The 17,587-nt window shown below is 38.8% G+C and overlaps 1 protein-coding gene across 1 annotated transcript in view; it reads left to right on the top strand.

The window, feature by feature from the left end:
* LOC131666338 (twitchin) overlaps positions 1-17,587 on the top strand; it is a 52,350-nt gene that overhangs the window by 19,104 nt on the left and 15,659 nt on the right. The window contains exons 33-60 of the mRNA XM_058938938.1: positions 244-450; positions 1,382-1,426; positions 3,542-3,577; positions 5,011-5,155; positions 5,227-5,469; positions 5,545-5,675; positions 7,068-7,193; positions 7,265-7,409; positions 7,499-7,641; positions 7,721-7,865; positions 7,947-8,213; positions 8,292-8,645; positions 8,718-8,924; positions 9,003-9,311; positions 9,387-10,286; positions 10,363-10,665; positions 10,742-11,335; positions 11,429-11,731; positions 11,813-12,094; positions 12,174-12,473; positions 12,552-12,854; positions 12,944-13,225; positions 13,309-13,614; positions 13,683-13,985; positions 14,062-14,363; positions 14,435-14,714; positions 14,800-15,105; positions 15,192-17,543. Of these exons, the coding sequence (XP_058794921.1) occupies positions 244-450; positions 1,382-1,426; positions 3,542-3,577; positions 5,011-5,155; positions 5,227-5,469; positions 5,545-5,675; positions 7,068-7,193; positions 7,265-7,409; positions 7,499-7,641; positions 7,721-7,865; positions 7,947-8,213; positions 8,292-8,645; positions 8,718-8,924; positions 9,003-9,311; positions 9,387-10,286; positions 10,363-10,665; positions 10,742-11,335; positions 11,429-11,731; positions 11,813-12,094; positions 12,174-12,473; positions 12,552-12,854; positions 12,944-13,225; positions 13,309-13,614; positions 13,683-13,985; positions 14,062-14,363; positions 14,435-14,714; positions 14,800-15,105; positions 15,192-17,543 (9,619 nt within the window). The remainder of the gene's footprint in view (positions 1-243; positions 451-1,381; positions 1,427-3,541; positions 3,578-5,010; positions 5,156-5,226; positions 5,470-5,544; positions 5,676-7,067; positions 7,194-7,264; positions 7,410-7,498; positions 7,642-7,720; positions 7,866-7,946; positions 8,214-8,291; positions 8,646-8,717; positions 8,925-9,002; positions 9,312-9,386; positions 10,287-10,362; positions 10,666-10,741; positions 11,336-11,428; positions 11,732-11,812; positions 12,095-12,173; positions 12,474-12,551; positions 12,855-12,943; positions 13,226-13,308; positions 13,615-13,682; positions 13,986-14,061; positions 14,364-14,434; positions 14,715-14,799; positions 15,106-15,191; positions 17,544-17,587) is intronic.

Below are 17,587 nucleotides of genomic sequence, written 5' to 3'. Positions count from 1 at the left end.
TCTCCCCCTCTCTCTCTCTCTCTCTCTCTCTCGCGCGCGCGCGCAAACGCACGAGATTAATTGGGCAAGAGGCTTGCGAGCATAATGGGACCTTGGGTATTTTCGGCGAAAATTAGTAACGAATTTTCGCGCTCTCCCCCCAAAAATGAGGGAGAGGGAGAGAAGCGCAGTCGAGCTTTCGCCTCCGTTCCGATCAGCAGTTGTTTGTGTGAGTGAGCCGTCGAGTTTTGCCGCTGTTTACAGCCGAAGGTACCGGAAATCAAGGCACCCGAGCCCTACCAGAAGGCGGACAAAGCCGAGGCGCCCAAGATCGAGGTCAGCAAGGACGTATCGCCGTTTGGGAGCAGACGCAGCTCGATCGTGCCTGGAAGTGGACCTGGCAGCCGACGTGGTTCGCTCATACCGCCCGAGGAGCCTGGACGAAGGCCTAGCCTTATTATCAGCGACGAGGTATCGCCTCTTTTACTCGTATTTGGCTTCGAGATAGCCGACAACCTTCTCTGCCCTTATCTATCATCTGTCGCCCCTTTTCTCTTTCTCTCTCTCTCTCTCTCTCTCTTTCTCTCTCGTTCTACCTGTCTCTTGCGGGGATCGCGCGTCGACGTTCCGATCGCTCTTCTCCTCGGCGAATCGTCCGATAGCGCGATAAATTTCGTCACGCGGACGAGCCTGAACTAGTTCTGCAGCTGAATTTGTCGCGAAACTCGCGGATGTTTGAATTGCCTTTCTCGACGGTGCCGCTGCTGTCGCCGGACTTCAACCCTTTAAAGGACACCTCTACAGCTGTGAATCTCCTTTGTTTGTCGCTCGAAAATAGCTGGACTGCGTTTTGATGGATGCTCGCGAGATGCGCCCAGCGGGAAACGGCGATCGGATCGCGCGCGCGATTCCCCCGAAAAACAAGAGAAAGACAACCTGAACGTTGCGACTCACTTCGCGAAGCCTTCTTGTTAGATTTAGTGTGTCTGGATTTTGATCAATTAGACAGCACATAGAGAGTTTTTGTTTTTTCATTTGATCTTTTGTTCAATTGTTTTAGTGGGATTGAAAACTGACCTGATCAATCAATTATTTATCCCCATCTCCTTTACGACTTAGCTGATCCCTCATACGAACTATTCTCTATCTCTGTCCGTCTTCTCTCTGCGCTACCGTTTCTTATTTCCATCGTTATTCGCTCTGATGCGTAGCGTGTAATTAGGGCAAACTCCGAAGGTATATCGATATTGTCTGGAAGTAACGAAGAAACCGTTCTCCAGCTGATCTATCTCTGTCTGCTCACAGTACACTTTAATGCAAGCATCGAGAAAGAATGAAAGATTTTTTTTCTAATGAATGCAAACACAAAAATTATTCGTGCTCATGACAATTTGGTCCATAGGAACATAGAAAGCTGCGCCCCGGCGAGGTGATTGACGACAGGAAGGTGAGAGACTTTATTATCCTCCTCGTTTATCTACGAGAAGGAAAACGCCAACTCATAACCAACAGATAAATAACGGCCGAATTATAAAAAATTAATTTATTAATTAATTCTATTTTTTTAATTAATAATTCTATTTTATTAATCGACGGTAAACTCAAATTAATAATCAAATAACGATCTCGCCAATTTTATAAATAACCCAGAAGAAAAATCGAAAATATTAAAAGAAAATAACACACCAACAACATTTGTAACATTTATTATGCAAGTTTATCTCTTTCTTGTCTGTCTCTCTTTCTCCATCTCTCTTTTTCATCATCTTTCCCCGTCAAACTGCACGTCTACTACATCAACTGACACATTTACACTTTTATCATATAGTTTTTCTCTCTCTGATTCTCTCTCTCTCTCTCTCTCTCTCTCTCTCCCTCTCTCTCTCTCTTTCTTGCACACACACACACATTTACAAGTAAGAAATAGCAGAACAAACAACTACACCTTGATCACTTGACCACATAGCCTAAAAACAGTACTTAAAAAGCCAAACCATAAAAATGAAACAGGTGAAACAATTCCACGGTCAATTCGCGTGTCGAAGCTGCCTTTCTCACGATGAGAGGGGAGGGGAGAAAAGGGAGCAAAGAGCAGAGAACAGCCACGTCCATGGGGCTGGTCTCTCGGCTGGAACGAGCTCAAGATTCTCGGATAATCTTATATGTTAAATAAATTATCGCTGAAAATAAGCAGGCGTCCACCTTAAAAATAGCAAAGGCGGCTCTTTCGCTCTCTCTCTATCTCTCGCATTAGCAAATGTATGCCATCTGGCACGTACTTAGTTACGCGCGTTCTTTCGGCTATATAAGCCTGCGGCGAGCCGCGCGCGGCCCACGGGCGTCGCCTCGTTTTTTGCACTCGATCGAAGGCGCGAGCGCGAGGTGCTCGCGATCGGGAATAAGACGCTCGCGACGGGCGCCCGTCTTTTCCATCCTCCTCTATCGATTCGCGCCCGCCGCTGATAAATCGCGTCTGCGCGCGGCCGCCGCCTCGAATAAGGACGTGCCGCTTGCCAATTCTCGCCTCGCCTCTGCGTGATGTACTGCTCGCAATTAAATATTAAGTTATTCGCGCGCGCGGCAAAATTAGCAAGCTCTTCACTCTCTTTCCACCTCTGCTCCGCTCACCTCGCACGCGCACACACGCACACACCAAATACCATCATTCTCTATAAAAGACACGTTGTTAAAGCGAAATGCGACTGATAAAAATGGACAGATTAATAGCAGAGATTAATAAAAATGAGCAATACCAAAGTATGTGCTGTATGTTTATGCGTCATCCCCATTGCTGTAGAGGTAGAAAAAGCTATGTAGCAAAGAGTTGGAATTGCCCAGTTACAAGTCCCCCCCGCCCGCCACTCACCCACCCGCCCCTTACTTTATCCCCAAGATATGCGACCAAGCAAATCAATCTAAATGTCTCTTTTTTTTTTCTCTCTCTCTCAAAACAATCTGTATGTGTGTCCGCCCGTGTGTCAACGTGTACATGTCCAAGCCTCATGTTCGTCTCTTGTACTTTTTCTGCAGGTTAGATTACGACCCGGCGAAGTGCTGGACTCCAAGGTGAGATTTGTGTTGCGGCATATGTCTAGGGATAACACAACAGCACAAAGCTTGCCTGCGAAGCAAACGAATGTTTTGTCCCGCCCCTCCACCTTCTTAGCCCACTCTCAAATTTTTTTTTCTCTCCAGTCTACTATTGCAGTCGCAGTTGGCGCTGTTAATATAATAATTCCTCTTTTTACGTACTCATTCAGAAATAATAATAATAATAATAATAATAATAATAATAATAATAATAATAATAATAATAATAATAATAATAATAATAATAATAATAATAATCGATTTATTAATAATAATCATTGTCGTACAGAGTCGAGTTCGCACCAAAAAATAAGCTCACTAACTTAAGCAGCGTTAGGATTAGGGATTTGCGTGCGGAGCGGACGTCGAGAATTTCAACGAAGAAGTCTGCTAATTTTTTCGTCACGAGAAACGAACTGTTTTCACAAGCAATTTTTTTTTTCTGTTTCTTTTTTCTCGATAACAAAAACAGAGATACGGGAGACCCGGCCAACTCGAGGACGACAAGGTTAGATATCTCTCTCTCGAATGTGTCTGTTGTACGTTTTTTTTCTCTCTATATATATGGGCGGTCAATCAACCGGCCGCTGTGATTAAAAATCTCGTGATTAACGATTATCTATGAAATTATATTCATGTAGTTTCTCTATATGTATACCAAAGTACTTTGTTTTTTACAGACATCTGTGTATAATCATACCTTTTATCTGTGTATATATCTATCTCTCACTTTTTCTTAATCTTACATGTATATGTTGAATTATATGTGGACAAATCTAGATTAGCTAAGTGTTGGCGGCGAGAGATCATTTTTTTGTTTTTTCTTTGTTCCGAAATAACCGGAGCAGCAGCACCTTTTGCACATACCTGTGCTGATTTTTTTCGTTTTTTTTTTCTCGCAGTCATTCGCACTTTTTTTTCATGTACAGAAGCGATCGTTGTTACGCAAATGCTGCCACACGTTTGTTTTGCTAACGTACGTTCCCACGCTTAACCAGTGTATCACGCTGATCGAAGATTATCCTAATGTACATACGTGTGTCAAATGTATGTGACGATATATGTATAATTTATGCTTCATGTTGTTCGCGAAAAAAAAAAAAGAAACCAACCTTTTGATCTGTGTTTGTGTCGCTTTTTGTCCTCTATGTGTATACTATAGAGTCTCAAAACAAATATTTCCTTTTTGACGCAAAAAATAATCAATGGAAAACTAAAAGCAGTGGTGAATATAAAAACGATTAACAGTACTGAAGATTATACATACATATATATACATATATATGTGTGTGTGTGTGTGTGTCTATGACAACGATGAAAAAATATTATATCACATCACTCATATAAATATCCTGTAGTAAAATCTTTAAAACCTCCCCAAAACTAGCCCAAAAATTACCCTCACGGTGATATCCCTTAATTCTAGGCATGGCGTACGAATTTTTTTTCTCTTTTTTTTTCAAAGATTGTGTTGATTAATTAATGACTAAAATGAATTTTGAAAAGAAAAAACACTGACCAAAACACCAGTGAATTGACCGCAGCTATTATATAGTACCTAACAGCACTTATGATTATAAGGGTGATTAACAACAACAACAACAAAATCTTCATCTACTATGCCATACGTTAATCTCAATCTTCGTTTACCTAATACCTCGCCTCACCAATTTTCTTAACTTATGCTATCTCTTGATCTAAGATAATCTAATTCGTTTTTTTTACTTCAATATTTTGTACTACTTATGTGATTTACAATTAAGTCAATAATATGATAAGCAGCTTTGATTTTCGCTTCAGTATATGTAACAAAGATAATATCTCTAAATGGTTCCAAGCAAGGGTAAGTTGATAATAAGCAATAACATCGAGTGAAAATCAAAGAGGCTTGAGAAGTCGACCAATCGAAAAGCTCGTGCTAATTGAAACCTCGTAATACAGAGACGGCGTCCGAGTACGGACGCGCGAAGACAAAGCGTGGCGGATCTCGAAAACCTCGCCGCTCAACCCAGCACTGCACTCAGAGATGTCGGCGATCCAGGACCTCCACTCTGCGATATGGCGCCGAAAGTATCCTTCGTACAAGGTAAGCATGACAACATACACTCGGTCCTGAATTTTGAACGTTGATTTGAAAACAATTTACTTTTAATTCAGGTACAACAGTCGTGCTGCAAGCTTGGGTGGAAGGTACACCTGCGCCCACCTTCAAGTGGTACAAGGGTATGAGCGAGCTCTTCGAGAGTAACAGGCACAAGTTCACCACCGATGGAGCCTCCAATTCCGTCCTTTTGACAATACTGAAAGCTAAGCCAGATGATGAGGAAACGTACAAGATCGTCGTCACCAATGAGCATGGCTCGGATGAGACCCAAACGAGACTTTTCGTCACTCCTCCAGGTTCTTTCATTTTCTTTTGCTTCTCGAGTTCCGACGCTCGTGCGCAATTGTAGCGATTGATTATTATTCCTTCAGGCGTGACGGACTTCCGTGTTCAATTGCAAACTCGCCAATATGTGCCATGGGGCAAAAAACAGTCGAAACTAACGGAAGTCAAGCTCAAGGAAGCAGAAAAGCCAAAGCCAGCGCTCAAGAAAGTCGAAAGGGTTTGTTACGTTCATACATCTTGTTTCGATAAAATATTTTTTCTATTTTTTTTCACGCTAGGTGGTAATTTGAATTTATTATTTGGAGGTATTATGTTTTATCAATTGCAAAAGTAAGTTTTATGTTATTTTTGTGATTTTCCCCGTCCCAAAGTTTTTGGTACCTATACCCTTTGTCAAAATGCTATTTGAAAATCATGTGTTCTAATAAATTATTTTTGAAACAGTTTTTCTTTTTGTTTGATTCCTATTTTTCATTGATTAATGGTAAATCGTCGTTTGTCATTTTGATTAAAAAGTATCATATGAATATTTTTGTGAATAAAAAGGTTGATTGACGAATTATTTAAATGACATGCAGAAGCAGGATGACTTGGAGTCAATAAGCGAAAGTGGCGAGGTCAGTGGCCAAAATTACTTTTTCGTAACTGCTCATGCGTTTGCGGTGATATGTAGAGAAACAGCTACTTCACTCTTCCTCTGTTTTTATTACTTTTTATTGTTACAGCATTTTTAAATAACGATTTAATCTTTTTCAAATGAATCCAGTGGTTTTTCGAAGTCAATTTTTACAGTTTGCGTCAGATTTTACGACAGATAACTAGGATCTTCGTTACTTCTCATCTCGAATTTTTTAATAGATGAGTGTTTTTAAACTAGTTTTAACCAATTTTTGATTTTCTAGATACGTTTTGCCCCTTTCAGAACTACTAGCGTAAGTCCATAGGACTATGCCATTCTCGAGTTAATTATTATTTATTCTAGTACCGTGGCAGTTGCTCACGTAGACCCTCACTTGCCGAGTTAATTCCCGATTGGCCAGTACTTCATCACTTCACCAAGACGGAGGTTGGAGTTGTGGTTACCAAGTATACCGATGTTATTGTCACTGTTCCAATAATTTACACTATTTTATACGTCTCTTCGTCTGGCGCATATAGAAACAAAAAAAAACGCTTATTTATTTCCTTTCTGAGTTTCATTTTCTACTATTCCTATACCGATTTCGTTTGACTTTAGAATTATATCTCTTTCTTCATTTTCAATACAAATGCCTAAGTGTGTGCTTGGGGTTCAAATAAATGTTATGCATTGATGTTGTTCGTGTTAGAAGAGTAATTTTAAAAGGCTGATATACCGACAAAAAAGTTTTTTGGTATTTTTCTTCCCTTTGTTCAAAGTATTTCAGACTTTTGCAAGTTTTTAGAAAATTCCAGTATTTTTTATCAGCGATGAATTTTTTCATTTTTTCAGTTTGTTCATGGATCCAATGTTTTTCGATCAAGTCATAAAAGTGACTTCAATTTTTCAATCTTTAATATTTTCTTAGAAGTTTTTGTATTGCAATTTTTTTAGAAAATATACTGATACGCTTTTTATTTATTGACATAGAAACCAGAGTCGTTCTTGAAACCTATGATCGATCAGTATGCAAAGGAAGGCAAAGACAAAAAAGTTGTATTCCAATGCAACTTTTCGAAACCAAAGTGCAAGCCAAGGTGGTATTTCAGGAAAGATGTAAGTGACGATCAAACAGTCAGATTTATTTATGAAGTTCATGCTTTTTCAAATATTTTTATAAATTCTAGGAACTCTTCTCAACGAAAAAATATGAATTTAAAAACGAGGAAGATTCTTACGAACTCATCATTTACAACCCAAAGGTGGAAGATACGGGCAAATATACGATCGATATAAATGGAATCTCTTGCACAGCTTTCCTCACTGTCGATGGTATTATGAACTATTTAGTAATAAAGTTACCTGTTACCTGATTGTTTCGTTCACCGTGAATAACAAAATAACAATTACTTCTTTAAAAGAACCCGATCCGGTATATCACTTTATCAAACCGCTTAACCAACAAACAAGTGGCTTTGACAGGCATGAGGTCGTATTGGAGTGTGTGGTCAATAATAGTCTGGCAGTAGTTACTTGGTATAGAGGACCGAAACAAAAATTAGAGGTGAAGTAATATTTTTCTGCGCGTAATTTTGTACGAAACTTATCCGAATTAATAAAAATAACAATTTTCTCCTATATAGGATGGTGATTACTACCAAATTTCAAAAGATATGTCTGGTACCTGTCGACTAACTATTAGAAAAGCGAAAATTGCGGATAGTGGCGAATATTATTGTCAAATTAAAAAACAACCCGACAAAACCGAAACTACCCTTTCAATTATAGGTAAATTTCTTTCGCAGTAACCAGTCTTCGCAAAAACTTTTTAAACGGATATTTTCTCATCTGAATCGTTTGATTTCATAGAATATCCATACAAATTCGTCAAAGTACTAAAACATACAACTGCTACGGAGAAGGAAACAATAACTTTATCTTGCGAGCTTGACGATGAAGAAGGTGATGTCAAATGGTTCAAAGGGGATCAAGAAATCATTCCTGACAAACGAGTTCAAATCAAAGTTGACGGTCGTAAGAGGAAACTCATTATTAAAGATGCCAAAGTTACCGATGCTGGCATGTATTCTTGTGTCAGTAACGCTGACAAAACCGAAGCTGAACTCATTGTCAATTGTAAATATTAAACATTAAAACTTTTTTAATATTGATTTGAAAACACACATTATTTATTTTACGTCGAATTTTTCACAGATGCCAACCGTTTCAATAAGAAACTAAAGGACACTGTTGCAATCGAACGTGAAAAAGTTGTACTTGAAGTAGAGCTGCAAGACACAACAGCTCCAGCTAACTGGTTCTTTAATGGTAAACCTATTGAGCCAAGCGAACGTGTTGAGATCAAGAATCTTGGTGGTGGCAAACATCAATTGGTATTTAATCGTGCTGAAATGACCGATGACGGCGAAATCACTTGCGAGAGTGGTGAACTGAAGAGCTCTTGTATGCTTTCGGTGAAGAAGGGTGAAAGCAAACCGATCGCTGAAATTCCTGATACTATTGAAGGACCATGCAGTGCACCTATTGTTTTCACTATTCCTTACAAGAGTAAAAATTGACTAATCTAAAATATTTATTTTTAATAATATTCAGAGATCTCTAATCAAATTTATATTTCAGTCGAAGGAACAAAACAATCGCAAGTAGAAGCTAAGCTTTTGAAAGATGGAAAGCCATTACCATTAAAGGATGTTGAAATTGTCGTCGGTGAAGACAAAATAACTTACAAAATTAAGAAACCATCACACGATCAAAGTGGCACTTATCAAATAAAAATTAGCAATGCACAAGGAGATGAGGTTAAAGACGTCTTTGTCAACATGCAAGGTAAATAATATATCAAGTGAAATTTAAATCTTTTACTAGTATTTGCTCACTTTACTCATCACTTTCTGTTATCTACAGACGTTCCGTCGCCTCCACTCGATGTTGAGGTCACTGACGTGTTTGCAACAAGTTGCATTGTCAAATTCAAGCCCAGCAAAGATGATGGTGGCTCACCTATTCTTAAGTACGTTGTTGAACGTCTTGATATGAGCTTGAAGGCACAATGGGATAGTGTGGGTGAGGTAATGCCTGGTGAAAAGACAGTCTATAAAGTGGAGGATCTTGTTACGAAGAAACAGTACAAATTCCGTATTCGTGCTGTCAACAAAATAGGATCGAGCGAACCGGCAATGTTTGCTAATCCAGTTTTAGCTAAGGATCCTTGGGGTAAATATTTATTTTTTAAGGATTAAATGAAATCTTCATTTGATTTTGATGATCGACTTAACTTATGAATTATAGACGAGCCGGGAAAACCAGGAAATTTAGAAGTTGTCGATTGGGATGTCGACCATGCCGATCTTACATGGACAAAGCCTGAAAGCGATGGCGGTGCACCAATCACGGGTTACATCATTGAATACAAAGAAAAGTTTGGTAAAGAATGGGTTAAAGGCAAGGAGATTGAAGGTGATGTCACTAAAGGAACAATCGATGGCCTGAAAGAAGGCCAGCAGTACGAATTCCGAATTCGGGCTGTCAACAAGGCTGGTCCTGGTGAGCCATCCGATGCTACAAAGCCAATTATTGCTAAGAGTCGATTTGTTAAGCCTTTCATTATCGGGGATGGATTGAAAAACTTGGTTATTAAAAAGGGACAAGTTATAAAGTACGATATCAAGTACGGTGGTGAACCAGAGCCTGAAGTCAAATGGTTCTTGGGAGAAAAAGAATTGGTTCAAGATTCTGCTGAGAGATTAACGATCGATAGATACGAAAGAAATACAGTATTAACAGTAAGAAAAACTACAAGACCAGATTCCGGAAAATATAAATTGGTTCTGACAAACAGCTCGGGAACAATTGAAAGTGTAGCTGATGTTGTCGTTCTTGATAAACCATCTAAACCAATAGGTCCGCTAGAAACAGTAGAAGTTCGATCAGATCATATCACTGTTAAATGGAAGAAACCAAAGGATGATGGTGGTACCGATATTACTGGATATACACTTGAGAAGATGGATATGGATACTGGCAGATGGATACCTGCTGGTGAAGTTGGTCCAGGTGAACCACATGAATTCAAGTTTACAGGATTGACGCCTAAGAAGAAATACAAGTTCCGTGTCAAGGCACAAAATAAGGAGGGTGAATCTGAACCTCTTGAGACTGATGAGGCTATTTTGGCTAAAAATCCTTATGGTAATGCATAAATTACTTATATTTATTAGAATTGCAAGAATATTTTATTTAATGATTTTTCATTTAAATATTTTAGACGAGCCTGGCAAACCAGGAAAACCAGAGATTATCGATTATGACAACATGAGCGTCAGTCTGAAGTGGGCTAAACCTGACAACGATGGTGGTCGTCCAATCACTCACTACACTGTTGAAATGAAAGATAAATTCTCAGCAGATTGGGTTGAAGTGGCTAAAACAGATGATGACAGGGCGGAATGCAAAGTCGAAGGTCTCAAAGAAAAAATGGTATATCAATTCAGAGTCAGAGCACATAATAAGGCTGGTCCAGGTCAACCTAGTGAACCTACTGATAATCATCTCTGCAAACACAAGAATCGTTAGTATTATACTCCTACTTTTTCTTTTTGTTTAAAACTATTATTTTAAACATAATGTTTTTTCAAATTTTGCAGTCAAACCAAGAATCGATCGTGAGACATTTAAATCGATCACGATCAAGGCAGGCAGAACGCACAAATGGTCGGTTGATGTTATTGGAGAGCCACCTCCCGAATGTAAATGGGTTTGGAGAGATAATTTACCGCTTCAAAATTCCGAGCGTATTAAAATTGAAAACGTTGAATATCATACCGAATTTACTTTGATTAATGCTATAAGAAAAGATACAGGAAAATACACACTTATTGCGGAAAACGCTAGTGGCAGAGATAGCGAAACTGTTGAATTAATCGTACTTGGCAAACCCGAAGCACCAAAGGGACCACTAGTAGTATCAGATGTCACTAAAACAAGTGCTAAAGTCAAGTGGGAGAAGCCAGAAGACGACGGCGGCTGCCCGATCAAAGAGTACGAAATCGAAAAGATGGATACAAAGACTGGCAAGTGGGTACGTGTTGGCAAGGTACCAGCAGACGGAAAGTGCGAGTTCGATGTCCCAGGATTGAATCCTGGTAGTGAATACAAATTCAGAGTTACGGCTATTAACGACGAAGGCGATTCTGAACCGCTTGAAAGTGAACGGGGAGTAATTGCTAAAAATCCATTTGGTAAATAAAAATTTTATGAATGATATCTCAAAACAAATACTGAATATAAAATGTAAGATTTATATTAATAATGATGTAATTATTTTCAAATAGACGAACCCCTTAAACCTGGTACTCCAGAGATTACTGATTACGATAATGAATCTGTTAGCATCAAATGGACTCCTCCAGAATATGATGGAGGTGCTCCAATTGAGAAGTACATCATTGAAAAAAAAGACAAATTAAAGCCCGAATGGGAGAAGGCTATTGAAGTTCCTGGAAACGTTTTGGAAGCTAAAGTTCCTGGCTTAAAGGAAAAAGGAGAATATCAGTTCAGAGTTATTGCTGTTAATAAGGCTGGTCCTTCACCTCCATCAGATGCATCAAAGATGCAAATTTGCAAACACAAATCTCGTATGTATTGACGTGAAATTAAAAGTTATTCGGGTACTCAATAACCAAGTTATTATACCAATGTTATCAATTTCTTTTTAGTTAAACCAAGAATTGACAGAACTAATCTCAAACCAATCATTGTCAGAGCTGGTAAACCCATAAAATATGATGTTGATGTGCGAGGTGAACCACCTCCAGAAACTACATGGTACCACAAAGGTACTGAGGTTAAATCAGGAGGTAACATTGAAATCGTCAACGTTGAATACAACACAAAGATTAGCATCGTTGATAGCACAAGAGCCAATACTGGTGTTTGGAAAATTAAGGCTGTGAATGCTCACGGAGAAGACGAAGCTGAGGTAGAAGTTACTGTTTTATGTGAGTATTTTACATATATCCATATTAGTAAAGTATGGATAAGTAAAAGTTACAATAAATTTATTATCATTATTCACAGCGGCACCGTCGAAACCTAAAGGACCATTAAAAGTTTCCGATGTTACTAAGAGTGGTTGTAAATTGAAATGGGAGAAGCCCGAGGATGATGGTGGCAAACCAATCACTGGCTACCAAGTCGAGAAATTAGATAAATCTACCGGTCGTTGGGTACCGGTAGGACGTACCAATGATACAGAAATGGATGTCAAAGGATTGCAAGAAGGTCACGATTACGAATTTAGAGTTAAGGCTATTAATGAAGAAGGAGAATCTGAGCCTCTTGTTACTGACAGATCCATCACTGCTAAAAATCCATTCGGTAAATTATCATTTTTAAAATAAAAATATTTCTTTAGCATGATGTAAATATGCAACTCATTTAACCATATTTGTACAGATCTTCCCGGCAAACCAGGGATACCTGACTTCGAAGATTGGGATGTTGATCGGGTTGACCTTAAATGGGAAGCACCAAAAGACGATGGTGGTGCTCCTATTACTGGATATATAATCGAAAAGAAAGAAAAGCTCACGAGTCACTGGGAAGAAGCAGTTACGACGACAGGTTCTCAACCAAGAGGTCGCGTTACTGGTCTCAAGAAAGGTTCTACTTATCAATTTAGAGTTCGAGCTGTTAATAAGGCTGGTCCTGGTGAACCTGGAGAGCCAACAAAACCACATGTAGCTAAAGCACGATTCCGTAAGTTTGTATTATACATTATCTTGCAAGTAATATTGTCTTTATTATAGTATTTATCAAAATTAATTTTTTATTTATTTTTGATATAGTTAAGCCACACATCAATCGTGAGAAGCTAAAGACTGTAAAAGTAAGAGCAGGTCAACTAGTGAAATTAGATGTAGATGTTGAAGGTGAACCTCCTCCAACCATTACCTGGAGCAAAGGTATTAAGCCACTCACTACGAGTACTAACGTTAAAATCGACAATGAAGATTACAACACCAAAGTTCAATTGTCGAACACTACTCGTGAAGATACTGGCAAATACACAATTAAGGCTGTGAATGATTCAGGATCTGATGAAGCTGAGGTAGAAATAATTATACTTGGTAAGTATGCTAATGCTAAATGATTTAAATTTTTTATATGCTATTTCATAAGCGACGTCATAATTATTTTATTTAATTTTTAGATAAGCCAGGTAAACCTGAAGGTCCTCTTGAAGTTACCGATGTTCATAAAGAAGGATGCAAACTTAAATGGAAGAAACCTAAAGATGATGGTGGCCTTCCTTTATCAAGTTACATAATTGAAAAAATGGATGTTACCAGTGGACGATGGGTACCTGCTGGAATTGCTGACCCCGAGAAAACAGAACAAACTATTGTTGGTCTTGAACCAGGAAAAAAATATGAGTTCCGTGTAAAGGCTGTCAATGAAGAAGGAGAATCAGAGCCATTGCAAACCGATACGGCTATTCTTGCTAAGAATCCATATGGTATCTAAACATAAAATTATTATTCTAAAATATATATACTTTTTTTATAACCAATTATTAACTTATAGATACACCTGCGGCGCCTGGACTACCAGAAATTGTCGACTGGTCTGAAAATATGGTCAAACTTAAGTGGGAGCCACCGATCAGAGATGGTGGCGCTCCAATTACTGGTTACATTATTGAGATGAAAGATAAATTTGGAACCAGCTTTGTTAAAGCTGCTGAAGTTGAAGGTCCGGTTTGCACTGGAGTAGTACCTAAATTGGAAGAAGGTAATCAGTATCAATTTAGAGTAAGAGCAGTCAATAAAGCAGGTCCTGGTGAACCTAGCGAAGCTACCAACCCACATACTGCCAAAGCTCGTTGGCGTGAGTATTATAAGTTACTAAGCAGTAAAAAATACTTTAATATTTTTAATTTGAATTCAATGCATTTGCTTTGCAGTTAAGCCGTACATCGATAGAACGAATTTGCAACAATCTACCATAAAAGTTGGCCTCACGCTATCGCTGGATGTCAACATTATTGGTGAACCAGCTCCTACAGTCACATGGTCCTTCAAAGGAAAAGAACTATCAACCGATAATGAAATACGAATTGACAATGTTGACTATAACACTAAATTCTTAATTTTGAAATGTAAAAGAGCACATACAGGCAGATACACAATTAAGGCTAAAAATGAAGTAGGTGAAGATATTGCAGAATTCGATCTTTTAGTATTAGGTAAACCAAGCAAGCCTAACGTAAGTATTCTTGTTCTAAATGATGATTTCATTTAATTCATTTTCTTGCTAATTAAATTTTTATCATATAGGGACCTCTTGAGGTAACCGATGTTAACAAGCATGGTTGTAAACTCAAGTGGAAGAAACCTGATGATGATGGAGGCGCTCCAGTTGAATACTATGAAATTGAAAAACTGGACCCTCTATCGGGACAGTGGGTTCCTTGTGGAAGATCGACGGAACCAGAAGCAAATATTACTGGTTTGTTAGAAGGTAAACCTTATAAATTCAGAGTTAAAGCTGTTAACAAGGAAGGCGACTCCGAGGAACTAGAAGCCGATAAGTCTATCATTGCTAAAAATCCATTCGGTATGAACGCTATTGATTATAGTTTATTCAAGACTTGGACACTGAAAATATTTTCTTAATAATATTTTCAATTTTTTATTTACAGATGAGCCAGGAAAACCAAGTCGTCCCCAACTTACAGACTGGGACAAAGACTTTGTAGACCTTACATGGAATCCACCTACAGATGATGGCGGTGCTCCTATTGAGCAATACATTGTACAAATGCGCGATAAAGAAAGTAGACAATGGGTTGATGCAGCTAAAGTACCAGGAAGTCAAACTAACGCTAAAGTTACTAATGGTATAGAGGAAGGACATGAATACGAATTTAGAATTGTTGCTGTAAATAAGGCTGGACCAGGAGAACCGAGCGATGTATCAAAGAGTGTTGTAGCAAAACCACGTAACCGTAAGCATAAATACCACAAATATCAACTTACCTTGTATTTTAATAAATAATACAAATGTCAATTAAATTAATTTTAATTTTTACAGTTGCTCCACGCATCGATCGCACTAATTTACAGAAAAAGACTATGCGCGTTGGTCAAATATTGCGAATGGAGGCTAAAATCACTGGTGAGCCAGCACCAACAGTGGTTTGGAAGCTCAAGGGAGTTATTTTAAAGACACAAGATCGTCTAAAGATCGAAAATGAAGATTATCATACAAGTTTCACTTTAACTAAACTAGAACGTGCCGACAGTGGCACTTACACTGTAATAGCCACTAATGATAGTGGTACAGATGAAGTCGAAATTGAACTTTCTGTTGTCGGTAAGCCAGCTAAACCAAAGGGTCCACTGCAGGTATCTGATGTAACATCTGAAGGTTGCAAACTCAAATGGGACAAACCCGACGATGATGGTGGTGAACCAATTGATCATTACGTCATTGAACGTATGGATGTTGATATGGGACGATGGGTTCCATGTGGCGTAAGTAAAGTGCCAGAGGCTGATGTAGCTGGATTAAATGAAGGAAAAGACTATCAATTCAGAGTAAAAGCCGTTAATAGCGAAGGAGAATCTGAACCTCTTGAAACAACCATACCAACAACTGCCAAAAATCCTTACACTGAGCCTGATGCTCCAGGTAAGCCTGAAATCAAGGATTGGGATAAGAATCATGCTAAACTTAAATGGACTGCGCCTAAGAATGACGGAGGAGCGCCAATTGAAAAATACATTATTGAAAAGAAAGATCAATATGGCAAATGGCAGAAGGCTGGTGAATCTCCAGGCTTGAGGACTGAGGCAAGAATTGGTGATTTAGTAGAAGGACAAAAGTATCAGTTCCGTATTAAAGCGGTCAATAAAGGTGGTCCTAGTAAACCTAGTGAACCTAGTGATACCATGGTCGCCAAAGACAGATATGCTGCACCCAAAATCGATCGCAGTAATCTTAAAGATATTACAGTCAAAGCTGGTAATCATATACGATTGGATGTTAAGGTTTCTGGTGAACCTCCTCCAACGAAAACATGGTCACTCAACAAAAAGAAACAAGAAAGTAACCAGAATGGTGTTATTATCGAAGAAGAAGATTACAGAACCAAATTCTCTATTGGCTTTGCAACTAGAGCTCATACCGGCGTTTTGCAACTTAAAGCAGAAAATGAATCTGGCACTGACGATGCTACAATTACAATAACCGTATTAGATAAACCAGGAAAACCAGAAGGACCATTGAAAGTCGATAATGTACATAAAGAAGGTTGTAGCTTGAAGTGGAATCCGCCATTAGATGATGGTGGTGTGCCAATTGATCATTACATAGTTGAAAAAATGGACACCATCAACGGCAGATGGATTCCGGTTGGTCGCACATTAGAACCAAAGCTTGATGTGGAAAATCTAGTACCAGGACAAGAATATAAGTTCCGAGTTGCTGCTGTTAATGCTGAAGGTGAATCAGAACCATTGGTTACTGAAACCGCTATTGTCGCTAAGAATCCATTTGATGAGCCTGGACCACCTGGTAGACCAGATGCCGTTGATTGGGACAAGGATCATGTAGATCTGAAATGGACACCGCCAATGAATGATGGCGGGTCACCAGTTACTGGATACGTAATTGAAAAACGCGAAAAAGGCAGTCCTCGATGGATTAAGGCCGTCGAGACTGTAGGACCTGATTGCAAAGGTAGGGTAGATAATCTAGATGAAGGCCAAGAATATGAATTTAGGGTCCGTGCTATTAATGAAGCTGGACCTGGTGAACCATCTGAAGTTAGCAAACCTGTTACTGCCAAATGCAGAAGGTTACCACCAAAGATCGACAGAAAGAATCTTAGAGACATTACAATTCATGAAGGGGAGCCACTCAAGTTTGATGTTAAAGTATTTGGAGAACCGCCACCAGACGTATCATGGTCATTCAATGGCAAAGTTATTCACCAAACAACATACCGCCGCATCGAAAATGTGCCTAACAATACTAAGTTCTTCAATGACAGACCAGAACGTAAAGATACTGGCATATACAAAATTAGTGCTAGTAATCAATATGGCTCTGATACTGCCGAAGTCGAAGTTACTGTCGTTTCTAAGCCTGATAAACCAGAAGGACCTCTTGAAGTTAGTAATATCCACAAAGATGGCTGCACACTGAAGTGGAAAAAACCAAAGGATGACGGAGGTGAACCCATTGATGGATACATCGTCGAAAAGTTTGATGTTGAAACTGGAGTATGGCTACCAATTGGTAGGTCACCTGTTCCTGAAATGAAAGTTGAAGGTTTAACACCTGGCCATGAATATAAATTCCGCGTAAAAGCTTTGAATAAAGAAGGAGAATCAGAACCACTTGAAACAATTGGCTCAATCATCGCTAAAGATCCCTTCAGTTAGTTTCTATTTATTTATTTTTATGAAAAATATACTATATTT

This window comes from Phymastichus coffea, unplaced genomic scaffold (assembly GCF_024137745.1).
Source record: "Phymastichus coffea isolate CEN01 unplaced genomic scaffold, Cenicafe_Pcof_1.1 PCOF00058, whole genome shotgun sequence".
Taxonomy (NCBI): Eukaryota; Metazoa; Arthropoda; class Insecta; order Hymenoptera; family Eulophidae; genus Phymastichus; species Phymastichus coffea.
The sequence above is the reverse complement of the archived record's forward strand: the minus strand, read 5'-3'. Positions and strand labels throughout refer to the sequence as shown.